Source organism: Rhododendron vialii, chromosome 5a, assembly GCF_030253575.1.
Source record: "Rhododendron vialii isolate Sample 1 chromosome 5a, ASM3025357v1".
NCBI lineage: Eukaryota > Viridiplantae > Streptophyta > Magnoliopsida > Ericales > Ericaceae > Rhododendron > Rhododendron vialii.
In genome coordinates this window covers 35,632,350-35,652,528 of record NC_080561.1, presented here as the reverse complement: position 1 = coordinate 35,652,528, position 20,179 = coordinate 35,632,350, and the positions used below count along the sequence as shown (strand labels likewise).

The following is a 20,179-nucleotide window of genomic DNA, read 5'->3' as shown; positions in this document are numbered from 1 at the left end:
TTAGTTTAATGAAAGAGCAGTAGTACTACTCCTATGGTGATCATCTCTGGTGAGTGATACTTCAAGTTCCGGACCAGTTTAGCGCGCATCTTTGGTGGGCCAGCTTACAGGCCCACTTGTGGAGATTCCAATTAAAGCTGGAGCTTGCAAGGGTCCATGTGAATTAGTCCCAAAGAAATGGACAACACTTGAGAGGTTTCAAACATGCGACCTAAGAAGGAACAAACTCCTAAATCTTAGTTATTGACCATCAAGCCAACTCCTTGAGATAGTTCGTTGTGATGTTGTAGAGGGTTAACGTTGATCAAAATGTTTCAGCATTCGGATTTAAATTTTGATTTAACCAAGGCTTTCGTAGGGTTATTTTCCCGCATATCAGCAAGATGATACTTCTTTCTTCGTTTCAATTTGTTTGTTCAATATTGAAAATTTAACTTATTTAGAGAACTTAATAATTATTGTACCTAAAAGTATTTTACTTTTCTACATTTGCCCCTCAATTATTTTAAAGTCAAATGAACAAATAAATTGTGACATATAAAAAAGGTCAAAAAGTGAACAAATAAATTGAGATGGCCGGATGGGAACCAGTAAAAATATGTGACTCAAGTCACATGAATTTGTGATTGTGCACGTGGGTTTCTCGGGTTAGGGACTCAAGTCACGTGAAAGTAAAGTACTGTACTGCTATCTAGTTGAATGATTTGAGTCAATAGTGATTTAAAGGATGCAAAAATTAATAATTGAGTCTAGCTTATAGCCTCATAATTACATGAATTAATACATATACATATGTGGTTTCAAAGTCATGCTACGTTCTCTTAGAATATGGATTCATAGCTTAGCATACATTTTGTTCTCGATAAGTCATGGTGTCGAGTTAGTTTACGCACATCGACTCATTTTTAGATTACCAATCGCATCCTCTACTGGCGGGAGCCGCAATTAATGTCGAAGCAAAAGGTGTGTGGGCTGGTCTCATCAAGCTAAAAAGTTGTTATTTTTCAAAAGGAAAATTCTAAAATCAGCTCAATGGGCTGACAATAGTGAGTGTGTAAATGTGTATTAAAAGGTATAAAAGGTACACAGAAATACGTGTTTTTCTTGTCTTCTAGTGTGTTTATTGTCAGCCCAGTGGGCTAACAATAGCAAGACCGTTTTCAAAATATTTAAGTAAAAGTGCAAAAAAATTACTTTTTCGATTCCTCTCGTCGAGATGAATCAATAAGCCACAAAGTTTAGTACAAAACTAACAAATGCGAAAAAAATTCATATAAGGATAAATATTCAAATTTTTAAGTTAAGTCCAAGAGAACGCAACTTAGTGTTGAATTATATCAAACTGGATATAAGCTCTCAATCTCACAAAGCCCGACTGATAGCCATTAAAGAATAAATAAATTAACAAAATCACCATTCAAGAAAAAAAAATATTCAATCTTTGCTTGTGACAAAGATTAGCCCCTAGCTTACCCTTCCTTTGAGGGTGACAAACTAACTAATCCCAGATGTTTCAATCCCTTGTGCTCTTAGAATATTTCGTTTTAGAGTTATTTAACTGTCATTTACTGGTGGACAAATAAATTGAGGCGGATAAAGTACTCCTTCAGTCCCAATTTACTTGTCTCAGTTCTATTCTAACTGAATTAAAAAACTAGTTATATCTTTAAAGTGGTAATGAATTTTATATCTAATATAGATTTTATTTGATAGATCTCGATTTGTTCTATAATTCAATGTTTTCGAAATCACCTAAAACATTACTCCCTTCGTCCCTTATTTATGGTCCGGTATTTCATTTTGGGCTGTCCCTTAATAACTGTCCATTTTGTAAAGTTAGTGAGTAAAAGTTGGTGAATTGTCTATTTTGTCCCTAAAAGTAGATTCTATTTTAAAAAGTAAGTGAGTAAAAGTGTAATGATGATGGGTAAGTAGGGAAAGTAGAGAAAAAAGTTGATGTGAAATGTATAATGATGATGTCTTTTTAATAAGTTAGAATTACGAAGCATGACACTTAAAAAGGGACGGAGAGAGTATAAATTACAAGATATAATTAATTGAAAAGTGGTTCAAACTCCCAAAAATGACAAATAAATTGGGACGGAGGCAGTACCTCTAACTACGGAAAATATTAAATAAATAAAACTTCCAACAATCATAATTTACGTGGTTAGTCTTGAGTTTTGTACGTTGTTTGATAATACGTTGCATGCATAGATCGATAATATTAGTTATAGAAAATTGCTAATTACCGCTTAAAGCAGTGGAGTACAATTTAATGCACAATACAAACTTTTAGCTATTATAATACAACTTTTACACGTCATTAACCGTCATAAGTGCTGTGGTTAATTAGGAACTTATTAGGATTTTACATGCTTATGTACCTAATTTGTATTTGTTTCTACATACTTATTTGTTTATTTTACCGTTAAAAAAAAAAAAGAAAAAAAAATGTTTCTACATGTATATATGTATGCATAGAGAGGAGTATGATACCTATATCTCTCACATTTTTGATTATGCAGGGCCATCTTGCACGCATCTCCAGATACGGGAATGGGAAATCATGTAGGGTGCTCCGCCCTATAAGAGCTGTAGAGCAGCCGATTCAATCGTCCGTGCCGAGCTTTTATTGATTTGGACCGTTTATTGATCGGATTAAAATTCGACCCGTCCATTGCCGAGATAGACTGCCCGGACCTGCCCTACAGGCGCCCTGCCTAACAAGTTCCCTCGGTCCTTGAATAAGAGGGCGTTTTTGCTAAATGGACTATAACCCATATATTCACGAATTTCTAGGCAGATTATTCTCTTTACATCAGCCAAAATACCATCTAACCAAGACAATTTGACTATTATAATTAGTCTATAATCCATTAATAAAGCGAAAATGAGTCCTAATATCTACAACTCCCACAATTATTTTACATGTTTATGCCAATAAGAAGAATCAAACTTCAGATTCTTAGGGAGGAAACCCCTGTATCTCGGTTCCAGAAACGCTGTTGTGCACTATCTGTGTAGTACACATGTAGTGTAGTATCATAGCCATTCAAAAATATTTTTAATTGTTCAAATTAAAAATTAACTTTTTAAAAAAAAAATTTAATGAGATTAATAATTGTATACTGCACTACAGCAGCCACGGACCCATATCTGAGCCAAGACTAGTACGCAAACTCTTGTTATATATATAAATCGGCCTCACATGCACACAGGATGTCACACTGCTTTTTTTGGGGGATGGAAAGGATGGTTGGTGCAGAAGGACAGTCCCGTAAACAAGGGTAGGTCCCGCCCCTCACACTTTGAGACAGGCATCACGGACGGACTGATCCTCATCACAAAAAAGCATTTTCACTCTCTCTCTCTCTTTCCCCTTGGGAAACGTAACACACACTCTCTCTCTCTCTCTCTTGCGGGCCCCACAACCCCACTGCATGCTGAATACAAAGACAAACAAAGAGGAGGTCCAACTTTAATTATGTCGTAATGATTTTATACCTGATCAAGCCCTATAAAGGCAACCAACTTTTCCCACCCTTTTTAACTTTCGATTTTGGATCATCATTTCAGGGTGTAAAATAATAGGTAAAACGTACATTAAAATTTAAAAAAAATGTACTAATATTTGTAAAAGCGTATAGACTTATTGATATTGATTTTTAAAATTATTTAGAATTATAGACATATTATCTTTCACCTAGCTAGCGGAGGTTAACATTCAATTTCTGTTTTACTAAAAAACATGGCATTAGCACTATTCATAGTTTCACGTGTGTGTTTCTATTTTTTTTAATCTCACTAATTAGACCTCGTTCCGTTAAAGTTCTTACCACTTTTTAAGTAATTATTTTTCGTTTTATCAGACAGATCATTCTCTTATAATACATAACTTGAATTTAAAAAAATAAATACTTATTTTAGTTTGGGGAACACACTCTTAATAATTTTGGCTAAATTTTTTCTGGACTTTTTTTTACAATTATTTTTTATTTTTACTATATTTTGATCAAAATTTTACATTATATATTTTGTCTCAATAAGATAAATCGAAAAAGTATCAAGGTGTAGACCAACGTTTAAAAAGTCCCTATAAAACAATAAAAAATATCTAAAAGACTATGACAAAAATTAGGATGTAAAAATTTAGGGAAAATACAACCAGAAAGACAAAGTCAAAAAGTCCAAAAAAAATTGGACTAAACCCTTAGAAAGACCCAAACCATTAAGTTTCAAACCTTGATCATTATTCAATCCTAATTTAGGGGGTAAATTTTGTTTACCTAAAACCATTTTCTGGAATTCTTACAGCCCCATTAAATTGTGAAAAGGGTGTGATGAGAAAAGGATTTCCTTTGAGATTTGGTGCAAATGAGAATGATCCAATCAAAAACTACGGTTGGCTTTCTCATCCTCTCCCACAGTAATGACAGAGGTTCAAGTCCACGCGGGCATTGTTGGGGCTCAAGACTATGGATAGCTTCTGAGCCTCTTGTGGACTAACATACTAACATTCCGCTTACCCCCACTGATGTATACAATATTGGCAAAAAAATTAATCAAAAACTACAGTTTTATCCCTTTCTTTCCATTTTTCACCATATCACTCACTCCAAATAAGTAATTTGGTCATGAGAAACTCTAATCCTTAATTGCCGAGCGAAAAAAAACTCTAATTTTTTTTTCCTTTTATTACTAAGTCACTCCATCCAAAAAGAGTACTGTTACTAAAATCTTTGTAAAGTGCATACATTAATCAACTCAATTATCTGCATTTTCCCTATTTGTTTGAGATATACTTTTAACAGCAAGAATTTTATCCGTACTCGGCATACACATGGTAAAAATTTCTAGTGGACCAAAATTATGTGGTGGGATATTATCAGATTTACAAGTGCATGCAGCAGAAAAATTATGCCTAAATTAAGCTCTAAGTGTTTCCACTAGTACTAAACTTAAAAAAGCAGACAAGTTGTTGCCGTTAACATATAGTCAAGTTATTTCCACTAAATTTAAAGGAGTGGACAAGTTTTGGTAGAAGTTGGAGATAAAAAAAAAAAAAATAGAGGGAAACAAAATCTTTTGGGTTAAAAAATTTAGTGGAAACAACTTTGGTAAAGACAAGAAGTTGTAGAGAAAAAAATATACGTATAAACTTTACCTTTTATAATTTCAATGCACAAAGGTCATATTATATTTTTAAGACTCGAACCAATGACCTACAAATTAGTAGGTTAATCGAGTTTTAACCGTTGAACTAATACGTGCATAAACACATTCACATGCATATACGGAGTATTTGTAATGAACACCTATATATGCATATACGAGATATTAATTCATATGAATATTTCTTCCGTCCCATTTTGTTTGTCTTTTTTTTGACTTGTGTAAGTCCAAAATGGTTCAATTTTAATTTTACTTTTGAAAATCCCTTTTATGCCCTTTATCTTTTAGCTAAGAAAATTAAGTTTTGAAGATTCGCCCTCTCATTTAATGTTAAGAAGGGAAGGATATTTCGAAAACTGAAAGCTTTTCAATTGTAATTAGTCGTGTTCTCGTAAGTTAGAACTCGCAAAGTTTATTTGTTGTTGAGCACATGGATATGAAATTGTACCTTGTAGCAGTAACACTCGCGCAGTAGCTTTGCTCACCTTTTTTTTTTCCTCGACGCACAGGCCGTCAGTGATGTTCGAGCCAGCTTAATTACATGCACCTTGATTATTCCTCTTTCTAGTCCGATCAAAGACAGATGATCCCCTCCGAGACCAGGCGATCACAAAACTCAGCCCAAGAAGTCGCAGCTTGTCAAGTTTCGAATTCAAAATACCTGCCCGAGTTTAAAGTTTACCCGTGTTGCCACTCCAGCTACTCCTACCCATTGGGTTTTGCTCACTCAGCTACGTTACCCACTTCTCAGTTCTCATAGAAAAAGGTTTTTCATTTTCTCTTTTTTTTTTCTAAAGAAAAGAGAGACAGAATTACTGGTTTTGGTATTAGGAGTTTTTGATCTCGAAAAAAGACAAGTCACAAAACTCTACACATTCCTGTTCCAAGCAGCATACAGCCAATCCACACCCACATGCACTCTTAATATCACTTTATTTATTTACTTATTTATTTGTTTAGAGAGAGAGAGAGAGAGAGAGAGGTGGGCCAGCTTAAATCAATGGCTGACCGGCTTTGAAAATAAGGGCTAAAGATAATAGGAGAGAGTGGACGAGGAAGACTGGAAGAGTAGCCTCTTATGAGAGAGAGAGAGAGAGAGAGAGAGAGAGAAAAAAGTGATTTGAAAAGAAAAAAAAAAAAAAAAGAGTATGAGGAAATATTCTCTATAACTTTCATGTGTTTCTTTTGGTTTTTTCTTCCTAGATATCAAACCAAGGGTACTACCACTAGCCCAGCTCTCACTCTCTCTCTCTCTCTCTCTCTCTAGCAAGAATAATCCCAAGTCTTGTGAACATTTTCCGGTTTGTTTTCGGGGGGGATTTCTTGTTCTTTAGCCACAATCTAAACAGCTCCAGATTCTGAATACCACCAAGATTTTCTTTTCGCATCCGTTTGTTTCTGCCGAAATTAAGACCCCCTATCAAGCTCCTTGGTTGTTTCTGCTTGTTCTCTTTAGAATTTAAATCCATAGTACTCTCAGATGCAGATGATGTTGTCCGGTGGTGGAGATCATCATCATGTCTTCTCAATTCCCTCTTCCCTCAAAGGGTTCTCTCAAGACCCAGCTCACGATTCAAACCCTAACCCTAAAACCATCCCCAATAATAGTACCGCCGCCAAGAAGAGGAGAAATCTTCCGGGAACTCCAGGTAAACAAGCTTCACTTCACCTTCTTCATCCATACATATATACATGTTTCTGATTACACGTCTGATATACCTATATATATAAATCTCCTAGCTAGCTATCGGTCTATTCGATACAAAACTGCTATTCTACACTCAAGAACGATACGACGGTTGGATTTGTGAAGTCTGATTCTCATTCAGTTTGTCGATTCGCTAACTAGAACGGAGTTCGATTCCTTTTGTCGGTAAAAAAAAAACTTCGAACGGAGTTCGACGGCTGTAAATCTTTGTATTTTTGCTTTTTTGTTTGCAATCTTTGCGTGATTGTTCTTCGCGAGATTGTGTGTTGGTTTGGGTCGAACCCCCGACAAGGGCAATGATAATTTTGGGACTCTAATAATATATTTTTTGCTTGAAAATTGAAATGCTAGGTCAATAAGTAGCATTATTTTACGTTTTCATACAAATTTTAGGTAGCTTTTCACTATCCGTAGTCGAGATAAAAACATTTATAAGGGTAACTTATAGTGAAATATCACCGGTACATTATTCTCTTCAAGAATCCTATATAAAATTACAGTAATAATATCTTTGTAATTTGTTTTCAAAGATTAATAAAATCTTTTTTGTCGTTCAAAAAAATAATATTCTTTTCAATAACTTTGCATAAATCTATAATGATTTGTTTTACTTTTTTTCGTTCGTTTAAACAGATCCAGACGCAGAGGTGATCGCTCTATCGCCAAAGACGCTGATGGCCACGAACCGCTTCGTGTGCGAGATCTGCAACAAAGGGTTCCAGAGGGACCAGAACCTGCAGCTCCACCGGCGCGGCCACAACCTGCCGTGGAAGCTGAAGCAGAGGGCGAAGACGGAGATCCCGAAAAAGAAGGTGTACATATGTCCCGAGACGGCCTGTGTGCACCACGACCCCGGCCGGGCCTTGGGCGACCTGACAGGGATCAAGAAGCACTTCAGCAGGAAGCACGGCGAGAAGAAGTGGAAGTGCGAGAAGTGCTCGAAGAAGTACGCCGTGCAGTCGGACTGGAAGGCGCATTCGAAGACGTGCGGGACGAGGGAGTACAAGTGCGACTGTGGCACGCTGTTTTCCAGGTAACTGTGAGAGAGATTTTTTGGACCTGAATTTATTGCGGCTTTCGTTGTTCCCAGATTCTGTTTGTTGTTTGCTTTGAGGTTTAAAGGAATTTTTGCCGGAATGTGTAGGGGGAATTGAATGCTTTCACGTAGAGTTAGAAAGATTTCACTTTCAGACGGGTGTTTTTTGGTTCAAAGATTCTCGGAACGCGGTTTTAAAACACAACTCCGAATTGCGACTGTGTTCGGAACCGTTGGACGTGTGCGTCTAGCGATTCCGAACACGATTGTGTTGTGAGTTGTGTTTTACAGTTGTGTGGATAGAGCATTGCTCTTTTTGGTTGCAATAAGACTACGCCCACTGCTTAACATTCATCGTTTAATATCTCACCGTTTATCTCGGCAATAATGGTTCGTTTTTTTTTTTTTAAATTCGAATCGTTTCAAAACACTTTTAAATGGTGAGATTGAAAACGGTGAATTAATGTTGAATGGTGAGCATAGACTTCCTGTTTTGATTGGAAAATGCGAAAAGTTGAAGTTAATGCCAACACATGTTGAGCTGATAGGATATGGTACTGTTAACAGATCAATTTATGTACAACCTCTTTCATAAAAAGATGTGGTACCAACATTTTTGAAAGCTGTTTATTTACCCTTCGTGGGTTCGACATTGGAGCTGATTTTTTTTATTTGTTTTTTGTTTTTTTGTTTTTTATTTTGTATTTTCAGGATCAGTGTGTTCGTTGTACTAATTTTTTTTTAATGATTATGAATATATATTTCTCTTTCCTCAAAAAAGAAAACATTTTTAAAAGCTGATTTTAGTTTTAGTTTTAGTTTTAGTTTTAGTTTTGTGTTTTCATCATCCAAAACATCAGATAATTTGAAACCTTTACTGTTATTTAGGATTTTCAAAATTTGTTCCAGAGATAAAACAACAATTTTCTTAAGAGAACAACTAAAATTTAGTTCAAAGTCTCAGGATATTTTTTTTTTAAGATCATGCATAATGAAAAGGTAACTAAAATTATAGTTTTTAGTAGTGATTTGAACGATCGAATTGGCAAATGACAATGCCATGTTCACGAATAGTTTTTCGAGTTCTTTTATACGGTTCAAACTTCAAAATTAACCTCTAAATTATAACTTTTGAATGGTACTAATGAAAATTTATACCGGAAATGGAGATGTTTTTTGACAATTTGGGTGCTTTAGATTGAATATTGAAAATGGTTTTGCTTGATTAATGCCACAGGAAAGATAGCTTCATCACCCACAGAGCATTCTGTGATGCCTTGAATGAAGAAAGTGCGAGAATCGCTTCACTTCCTCCTCCCAATCTCAACTTCACAAATGATCCTTTGAATGAGGGAATGACCAACACCATTTCCCAGCCAAACTTACCACCCGGGATGGCCGGAATGTCCCAATTCGGTGGAGGTTACCGGCCAAACTATGCCGGAATGGGGGCCGGAGGAAGTTCCCTAATGAATAATGAGCAGCAGAAGCCCAGGTTGTCACTTTGGTTGGATCACCAAGCGAATTCTCAGCTCAATCCCATTGACATGGCAATGAATTCCAATAACCTGTCTGATATTTTCCAAATGGCACAATCCAACCTGTTTGGATCCTCAACGATGCCGAATTTCGGCCAACCCAATCAGTCAAATTGGGTTGAGAAAAACGTTGCAGCCCCGAAATCGGCGAATCTTTCACTTTCTGGAGGGGTGAGCAAGGGGTCGACTACCGTATCCGATCAGACACTGGCTTCCATGTACTCTGACACCCAAAGCCACCGACCCAATTCGCCTGCGCCACCAATGTCTGCCACCGCACTGCTGCAGAAGGCGGCGCAGATGGGGTCCACTAGAAGCAACCCATCAATCATGGGCAACAGTTTTGGAGTAATGAACTCGAATTCTGCGAATTCAAACAGTACAACATCTGGCTTCAATGTTTTGGTGTCCAACAATGAGGCCAATTTACCAATGGGGGGTTCCAGTTTGAGCTCATTAACTAGTACTACTGCATCAAGCAATTTGGAGCAGTTTATGATGCAGAGTGGCGTGGGTCAAGGCAATTCAGTGGTTCCTTTGAAGTTGAATCAGGGTTCGAACCGGGGCGAAAACGGCCCGACCAGAGACTTTTTGGGCGTGGGTGGTGAAGGTGGTCGTCGATTCTTGCCACAAGAGCTAGCCAAGTTTGCTTCAATGGGCGCGGCGGCCATGGGTTTGGGCCATTTCACTAGCAACCATTGAACCCGGAATCGTCTCGGCTCGTATATAGAATTTGGTACGGGATTCTCTGTTCCCAAATATCTCCGTCGCTTTTGTTTGAATGCATTGAACCTCTGCACTATCGTTTCTAGGAGTACATGATTTTCACGTTACAACATAAGACGGGCGATTCAATCGCCGCTTGAATATTTTGTTCAAATCGACCCAGCTCAACGGTCACGTTAAGGGTTTGTCCCTCAACACTCTTAGTACAACCGACATTGTTCGAGCCGGCCTATGTGTAAATTGCTACAATGCATTGCTACAAAAGAGCGAGCGATATTAGGGAACAGAGAATCCATGGCCCGGTAAGTCTGCCAATTAACCGCTCGCAAAGTGAGATTACTCACAATCTTGAGGTGATAAATCACGACCCTGGGACAAGGACACGAGATCTTCCAAGTTTTCTCGATATCACATATTTGTATGCGTTCCACCCACTCTCGTGCTTTTCGAGAAAATAGGGAGGGAGAGGGGTCCAATTGGGAGAAGGTGAGGGGCCCAAGTGGATGTCGGAGTTGGACAGAACAATGGAGACTGTGGAGGAGTATTGCATGTTGTTTGTTTTCTTGTATTTGGTAGTTTATCTTTTGGGCATGTGGTCTCTTATCTTTACGTGGTCAGACTCTTTTTCCTCTTTTTGTCTATCGGAAATCAAGAGCACAGAAAACAACGAGAGATTCGTTGACTCTTGTGCCAAATTATTATTTCATTTTACACTCCCATCTTTCTTGACCGGCAAATATTGGCTTTATACGGGTCAGCATCCACTTTATATTCAAAACGCTTCGTGTTGAAACGGGATAAGCTCATATAGAACTAATTGCCTCCATCTGTAGGTATTGTATGGATAGCATTACAAAGCGTCTTACAATTGCCTGCCGCTTAATGCAGGGCTAGCGCCTGATCCAACATCAAATTTTATTTTCCCTTCAATTTCCTCTAGGAAAAAGATAAGATCTGTTTAATATTTGTGCAATTGTTGGGTATGAGTTTAGAGAATTATAAGCGGTGCATAGCGCTCTCCTCTGATTCTCTTAGCTTAAATTCATGTTCAGATTGTTAAAAGCTCAATAAAACATTATTTTTCTAATTTCTATGAAAAAGTTGGGTGTGAATACACTTGTCATTAAATCTTTTAGATCGGTTCAAACTCGATACGACATGATCTAGACTCTTGACCATTTTTCCAATTTCAAATGTAGGAGTTACAACGGATTAAAACAAGAAATCTGAGTAGGGCTCAATTGAGACTTTCGAGTCAATTAAAGAGACTAATTTGACGCTAGCTAAAAGAAGGAAAAAAAAGAGAGAAGCAAATCAATTGCAAATGTTAGTATATTAGTGTTTGTTAAATTACTACGAGGACCAATCTTTTGTCCATAGAAATCGAATCCTACAGATTAAAAAAAAGCGTTACACGACCATTAGGTCAAACCCCAAGGTCAACATGCGACATTAATTCACTATGGGAATAGTTTGAAATTTTTCAAAGTGGCCGTACGTGGACTTAGGTAACTTTTTAAGGATCATCTTTTCTTCCTTTATGTGGCCCTTTTTCAGCTAAGCCCAAGTTTTACCTTTTCCCAAACAATTCCAAAAGAATTCTCACTTGATGTCTCAAACACCTTGCTAAACAATTGGGATTAGGACCCCTTGACTCTTGTCCTTTCCCCAAAAGAAAAGTTACCACGTTGGAACCATGCCAGAATGTTTGGTGTTCCAATAAGGGTCCCTTCCCTTGGATACTCTCTGCATGGGCATGCACCCTTCATTTTTCTATTGTCAAAAAAGTAGAACACAAAATTTTTTTCTAGAAAAACACCAAGTACCACCCCTTTTCACTGTGATTAGGGCAGATCAATGTGGGAGCCCCTCCCTCAAAGTCTAGGGCACTGTCGTCCGTCCCTATAAAACTATTGATGGAACACTTTTGACTTACCAATGCACTTTATTTGGGGGTGGGGGACCCTATAAGTAGGACTCCACAGAGGTTAAGTACTGATAAGTATAGAGAGAGAGGAGAAAGTCTTTTAGAAGCTGGACCTTTTCACATCCTGTATGGTCGTGTAGTAGTCCTACAAAATGCTTTGGATTCTATTGAAATATATGAACAAAAAGGAGAGACCATTTTTTTTAGAGGTTAATTATTTAAAGAAATGCCTAACTTTTTGAAATTAGTGATGATTTTTAGATGTGATTATACCAACCCGTTGACCTTGAATTATTATTTTAAGTTTCAATTGGAACAACAATTGAATAGTTAAAGCTATGTTATATCCATTTCAAATAGATACGAAAAGGCAACAACCCTCTTTCTTAGGAATTAGTTTTCTGTTTTGCGTATAAGCTGCCACAAGTGGCGCAAAATTTTTCCTCACTATCTTTGGTTATTGTAATGTTATGAAATTTTGGTAGATTCAAATCAAAATTTATAGAATAATTATTCATCTTGACAAGCAAAAGAGCAACAACTTATGACCGAAAGGAAAAAGACATTATGCTAAATACAAAAAAGTTTTACAAAAATCACAATCTTTTGTTTTTATCCAAAAAAAAAATTCAAACTTCAATCTGTATGCTTATACGTTTTTTTATTCATCTTATCGTTTACGAATGGTTAATTTTAAAACACGTGCACAAAACATCACTCTTTGTGAAGGTAACAAAGTAGCAGATCGACTGGCTAATATGAGAGTTGACTGAGAGGACAATATGGTGTCGCATATCATCACGCCCGACAACATCATTCCTTTGTTGGAGGAGGACATGAGAAGAATAGCTTTCGGGAGATTAGTTTCGTTTCATTATCCGTTGTACCCAAAAAAAAAAAATTAACAACCAATGGTCTTTGAGAATGATTAGTTTAGTCCAAACTCACCTTGATTCTGGCAATCTTTTTATTTCAGGCCCCTTTTTTGGGCCGACACAGAGTCCCTTAGTGGATCGGCTATCTACCAATATGAAACCAGACCCGTATAGCTGTCTAAGGAGGTGTGGGCAAGCAAGGGCTCAACATATAGGCCGCCAAGGCTTAGCCTATCACAGGCCGAGTTGAAGAACTGGGTTTGGAATAGGGGTGCAAACGAGCCAAACTTTTGTAAACGAGCCTAAATCTGGATCTCAAGCTCAGCTCATTTGTAAAAGAGCTGAGCCCGAAGCTGCTCACAAGTAGCTCTGTTTGTTTTCGGTCCTCGTCTAGATGGATCCACTAATACTTGGGCTGGCTAGACTTGGACCATAACTCACTGGGTCAAAGCCGAACAGACATGGGTGAATGAAATAGAAAAAGACCCATCATATTTGCTCTGTTTGTTTCAAATGAATTTTTTTTTGACAATATTCTTCGGTATTTGGTGCATGCGACGAAAAAAGTATAGTCAATGAAAAAGTTCTTCCTGACCAATGCAAAATTAAATTTGGCTGACGGACCAACAGAAAATGTTTTCCACTAAAAGAAAACAAGATTTAAAACTCGGCCTGGTTATTAGGAGAAAAATTCCACACATTGACACTCATCTTGCGCCTAATCGACAGCCAAGCATAATCAACCTCCCACTCACAATGTATGCATTGCCTAACTAGTATGAACATGCGTAGTACTCATTTCTCATCATGTTTCTTTTGCCATACACATACACACGTACCGTTTGCTATAAATATTTGTATTTGTACTTTTCAACATATATATTGATTCCTAACTACAGAGTGTTGTATCCAGCCCGAACACCTTATAATTAGTTACCAAAAATTATAGAGTATTGTTTTATACTTGCAAACCACCCTTAATTATGGCTTGATTATTCATGTTGTTTTTTACATTTGTCATTTCCAGGTGTGCACCTTGCTGGGCTCAAAAAGTACTAGGCTCATTTCAATTAGTCATTCAGTGGCCAAAAGCATACTGTGTTGGCCAAACGCATTCTTTATTTCCTTGTCATAATCCAGTATCACGTGTCTTTAGTGTTCATGGTCTATTTGGAATGGATCAACAAGGTCGGTCACTATCGTGCCGGGTGTTTCGATGCACACGGATTCCACTCAGGTACGTACTTTTTGGAGATTGTACGTACCTGAGTGGAATCCGTGTGCATCGAAACACCCGGCACGATAGTGACCGACCTTGTTGATCCATTCCAAATAGACCATGAATACTAAAGACATGTGATACTGGATTATGGCAAGGAAATAAAGAATGCGTTTGGCCAACACAGTATGCGTTTGGCCACCGAATGGCCTTTTTAAATGACCCTTTGTACCTTTTGTGCCCAGCAAGGTGCAGGTATGAAAATGACAAATGTAAAAAAACAAAATGAATAACCAAGCCATAATTAATGGGGGGTTTGAAAGTATAAAACGGTACTCTATAGTTTTTGGTAACTAATTATAAGGTGTCCGGGCCGGATACGGATACAACACTGTGGTTAGGAATCAATATGTTGAAAAATACAATACAAATATTTATAGCCAATGGTACGCGTGTATGTGTATGGCAAAAGAAACATGATGAGATAGGAGTAGTATGCATGTTCAAACGAGTTAGGCGATGCATACTGTAACGACCCATATTTTGGTGGTTAAAATTATCATTATTTTTAGATTTAAAAAAAAGAGAGTATTACTTAGTAATTATTTGTGCTTTTGCCGTTTGAGAAAAGAAAAGAAAAGAATAAGAAAATAGAGGTGACAATATGCATGTATATGTATAAGTGGCAAGACATGGAACTATTGAGGTGTCAAGTTTTGGGCATTAGGTGGAGGAATATTATGGGAGCTACTATATTGTTTTGGACGTGTGGCTGGAAGAGGTGACTCGGTAAAATTGCCTTGACTTCACCTTGACACCTAGCTAATATCCACCATTGACACATCATGTTCCCAAGCCAATATAAATTAACATAATCTCTTGTTCACTTTTGTTGTAGTTGCACCGAGAGAGAGAGAGAGAGAGCCCAGGGAGAGAACTTTTTATTCTAGAGTCATGAACTCATTGTTTAGAGTTAGGAAACCTTCTGGTACGTTTGGTTGGTAAAGAAAAAGGGCTAAGATAAATTATTCAGTGTGATCATGTCCAAGAGTGCTATGGTGTGCCTTGTTGCATGTGGGTTGGTTGGCATAGTTAAAAGACTATGGGAGTCAGATGGCCTATCTTGCATAGTTCGGTGTATACATCTTTCATAAGGAGGTAGTTCTTCAGAATGATGTTCACATATTCATCGGCCACAATCATAATTTGAGGTACCGGGTAGTGTGCAATATATTCCTAGCCAAATCTCTTTGCAAAGAGTATTCTTTGATTCTCTCATATTTGTACTCATTTGATGTCTAAGCTCGTTGATTCAATTATTGTCACTTCTTGTATCGTGACAGAAAATATTTGGCTAAAGCCATGGAACAGATTGGTACATGTTTAAGCCCACCGGGTCATAGAGTTATGAAAGATGTATGATGGACAGCCCCACGGGGAGTCCAGTATGTTTATGGGGCCCATGTGCCCAATACAGAGTTTTGACCTGGGTGGTGCTTGGCATTTTATCGAAATGAGCCGGGTATGAGGCTACAAATGAAAAGGGTTCACAATGATCCTATTTGATTTGATATTCTCGTTTATTGAGCATAATATTATTAATAGCCATGTTTATTGTCCTCGTATTGCATATACTACCCGGACATTTTATATTTTTCAGGTGCAGAGAAAAGATAGTGGGAACCCAAGTTGGAGTATCTGAAGGATTAAGCTTTATAGAGGTTGTTTATGAAATATGAAGCATTTTGGAGGTTTTTAGGGCCCATCATGTATATTTATCTTGAGGACTTGTAATTATTGGAGATGTATTAATTTTGAGGCAATATAAAAATTCGGGTCATCACACATACATTGTGAGTGGGAGGTTGATTATGCTTGGCTGTCCGAGCACAAGATGAGTGTCAATGTCTGGAATTTTTCTTTCATGCCCCAAAATGGCATTGGGACATGGATGCCCCCGTAAATATGAACCTTTGGATTGAAAAATGAATAAATCTCAACCATTATATCAAAATCACACACAAAAACAAGGTGGTTTTATGATTTTTCTGAAGAAAAAAAATAATTTTATTTACCACACAAATTAGCTTTATATACTATTTATTATTATCACACTAACCACAATGTATAGCTACAATGTATATTCACACCACAATATATGGTTATACTTATTATGAGTGGGATTTAACCAATAGTTGAGATTGAATTAGAGATATCCAACGGTTGAGGAAAAATGAGAGCATAGATGCCACCAAACCGAACTGGGCATCATAGTCGGATCTGTGTATCTTCTAATGACCAGGAAAATGTACAGCTCGCTCAATACATATTGTAGGCCCAGCCGAATGACCAGGCCAGCTCGGCCTGCTGTTTTCAGGCCTTAGGCTTGCTCATATCATTTAGTTTAAAGGTTGTAGGCCCATTTAGTAAACTTATCCCATCACATAAAAGACCCATTATTTAGAATTAGAGCTTGGGCCACATGCGATGCGTGTGCAAGTCAGATTTTGACAAAATCAAACAATAAGTGGGAAGTATTTGTGCATATTTCATCAAAATTCATCTTGCACACGCATCGCACGTTCTCAGGCTTCTAAAGGTCGGGGCACACATGATGCGTGTGGAAGTCGAATATTGACAGAATATACACAATAGCTTCCCAGTTATTGTGACAAAATATCCAAAATTCGACTTGCGCACATCGATTGCCTCGACCTTTGGAGTTGCTCTTTTTATCAACTTCTTCAACAACAAACTATAGTACAAGAGAATCTTAATTTGGGAAGAGATTTTCAAATAAATCATAAATTGATGAGAACAGATAGTCAGATACTACATTTAAACAAATTGAATTTTGATAAATTTGGAGAAAGTATACGATAACAATTAAACAAATAACTCTTGTACAGTCTCAGTGTCTCCACTGTTCACAGGCTAGAATTGCTCTTTTTTATCCCCCGAAATCCTCGATCGACTTCTTTGACAACAAACTACGGTACTGATTTTCATATTGGATTAGCGTTAGAGGTTTTCTGCGGGGACTAAGACTTTTCTCAGATTTAATTAGCATTAGATATTTTCGTATTGAATTAGCATTAGAGGATTTCTATGGGGACTAAGGTTTTTCTCATTTGAAAAATGCCGATAGAATTTCGTTGTACTTAACTGTGTAAAAAAGCAAAGAAAGGCTTTTTTTTATCTGATCATGGGAACCATTGTTTTGCGTGAAGAAGAGAGGAGAAGATAAGAAAGGAATAGGTTGAGGTTTTAAGGAAACTATTCTGTCACTATCTTTGGTTATTGTATTTTATGACATTTTGGTGGATTCAAATCCAGGTTTATAGAATAATTATTCATCTTGACGAGCAAAAGAGCAACAACTTATGACCGAAAGAAAAAGACATAGCTTGCTAAAAACAAAAACAAAAAGGTTTTACAAAAATCACAATCTTTTGTTCTTATTAAAAAAATACTTCAATCTGTATGCTTATACGTGTTTTATTGATCATCTTATTGAGATGATTGATTAATTTTTAAAATTTTATGTAAAAAGTTAAAAACGATTGCTCAAAACATCACACTCTCTGCGAAGGCAACAAGGTAGCGAACCCCAACAGGCTAATATGGGAATTGACCAAGAGGACAATATGATATATATTTCATATCATCCCGCCCGACGACATCATTCCTTTGCTAGAGGCGGACATAAGAGGAATAGCTTTTGAGAGATTTTAAGTCTCGTTTCATTGGTACGAGGGGAAGGGGAAAAAAAACAAATCCAATGGTTTTTTAGAATAATTAGTTTAGTTCAAACTCACCTTGATTCTAGCAATCCTTCTAAATTTCAGGCACCTTTTTTGGGCCGACACAGTCCCTTAGTGGATCGGCTATCTACCAATATGAAACCAGACCTGTATAGCTGTGAATGTAAGATGTAGGCAAGCAAGGGCTCAACATTACATATAGGCCGCCAAGGCTTAGACTATCACTGGCCAAGTTGAAGAGCTGGGTCTGGACCAAGGATGCAAGCAAGCCGAGCTTTATTAAACGTGCTTAAATCTGGATCTCAAGTTCAGCTCATTTATTTGTAAACGAGCTGGGCCCGAAGTTGCTCGCTGGCAGCTCCGTTCGTTTCCGATCCTAGTCTGGATGGACACTAATACTTGGGCTCGCTAGACTTGGACCAACTCATCGGGTCAAAGCTGAGCAGACATGGGTGAATGAAATAGCTAGAATGACCCATATTTGCTCCATTTGTTTCGAAGAAAAACGTTTTGACAATTCGGTATATGGTGCGAAGAAAAAAGTATAGTCCATGGAAAAAGTTCTTCCCGACCAATGCAAAATCAAATTGCGTTTGGCGGACCAACAGAAAATGCTTTCCACTAAGAGAAAACAAGTTAATATTTTTCAATTTTCATACAAAAAATGTACAGCTTCGCTCAATAGATATTGTAGGCCCAGCCGAATGACCAGGCCAACTCGGCCTGCTGTTTTCAGGCCTTAGGCTTGCTCATATCGTTTAGTTTAGTTTAAAACTTGTAGGCCCATTTAGTAAATTTAATGGGATCCTCACGATGATACAAGAGAAATGATAATGTCAATTTTTTTTTTTGTTTATATCAAAATTGGAGTGTATAAAAACTTTGTATATTATGCAATGTACAAGACTTTTATGTACTCCAATTTTGGTATAAACAAAAACAGTTTGGGCATTATCAACACTCTAAGACAAATAGGAGCCATAAGTATTCAAATAATAATAATAATAATAATAATAGGAGCCATAAGTGGTGAGAATGTCAAATTATTACATAATATGTATTTTGTGTTTTTTAACTAGTAGAACATTAGTTTTAGTTGTTTTAAAAGTGTATTTTCCACCCAAAACCAAAACAAAAAAAGAAAGTTTAAAAAGAATCATTTTCACAACTCCTTTTTATCCACCAGAACTCTTCTTCTTTTTTATTGTTATTCATATGAAATTATCAAACTATCCTTAATTGTTTACTTGCTTTTCACAAATCAAGCGCATTTTCATCTTTTCAAATGGAGAAAATTAAAAATGAATAAAAAGGAAGTACAAAAATCATTTTTCAATAGAAATCAAATTACAATATTAGACCTTGTTCTCCTTAATGGATCGGGTTTTTCCGAGGATCCTCTGAACGCAAAGTTTCTATGGTCTCTAGACTTTTGAACATTTTAGAAAGGCTTTTTCTCCTCATCAAATTTCTTTGCATTTATCAGAGAAATTAGAAAATCTAAAATTATTACTTTTACCCATATATATGTTTTACAAACATCTAAGAGCCCGTTCCAGAAAATAAATAAGAACTTATTTTTTGTCCAATAATAAGGGTTGTTCCAAAAAAATAAGAAGGTGATACTTATTTTTTCAAAATTTACATAGGTACCAATGGGCACCGGGGAGGGAAATCGTACCAATGGCCGCGCCGGGCCATCTCTGACCACCGGACGGCCGATCCGAGCCATCCAAAAATTCTAAAAAAAAAACCGAGGGGGCCTAAGCAAGAATCAATGACATCCGAGGTGTGTAGGGTGCTTGATCCGAGCACCCCTTTTTCGTGTAGGGTGGTTGATCATATATACACGGAAAAGGGGTGCTCGGATCAAGCACCCTACACACCTCGGATACCGTTGATTCCCGCGCAAGGGCCCCCTCGGTTTTTTTTTTAGAATTTTTGGAAGGCTCGGATCGGCCGTCCGGTGGCCAGAGACGGCTCGGCCCGGCCCGGCGCGGCCGCCAGTACGATTTCCCTCCGCCAGCGCCCATTATCATAGCAACAGTCTTATTTTTTGTACAAGGCAACTTCAAGCTAAAAAATCATGTGTTTACGCAAATAATTTTCCTACCACTATGGATCTTGTTTGATAGATCTCATTAAGATCTTTAATACAGTGCAAAAAATTTTGTTTTTTTTTTCATTTACATTATTTTTGAGTTTGAAAAT

General features: G+C 37.2%; 1 protein-coding gene across 1 annotated transcript; it reads left to right on the top strand.

The window, feature by feature from the left end:
• Positions 1 to 6,229: 6,229 nt before the first annotated feature.
• On the top strand, positions 6,230 to 10,900 carry LOC131325742 (zinc finger protein JACKDAW). The gene is made up of 3 exons (XM_058358164.1): positions 6,230 to 6,824; positions 7,517 to 7,916; positions 9,157 to 10,900. Exons 1-3 carry the CDS (start codon positions 6,656 to 6,658, stop codon positions 10,157 to 10,159), a joined length of 1,572 nt encoding a protein of 523 aa, XP_058214147.1. The 5' UTR covers positions 6,230 to 6,655; the 3' UTR covers positions 10,160 to 10,900.
• The last annotated feature ends 9,279 nt before the right edge of the window (positions 10,901 to 20,179 follow it).

Excerpts from the sequence above, each read along its gene's own strand:
- LOC131325742 (XM_058358164.1), top strand. The coding sequence starts at position 6,656 with ATGCAGATGATGTTGTCCGGTGGTGGAGATCATCATCATGTCTTCTCA. Across the intron at positions 6,825-7,516 it reads AAATCTTCCGGGAACTCCAG|ATCCAGACGCAGAGGTGATC; the intron begins GTAAACAAGCTT and ends TCGTTTAAACAG. Across the intron at positions 7,917-9,156 it reads TGTGGCACGCTGTTTTCCAG|GAAAGATAGCTTCATCACCC; the intron begins GTAACTGTGAGA and ends TTAATGCCACAG.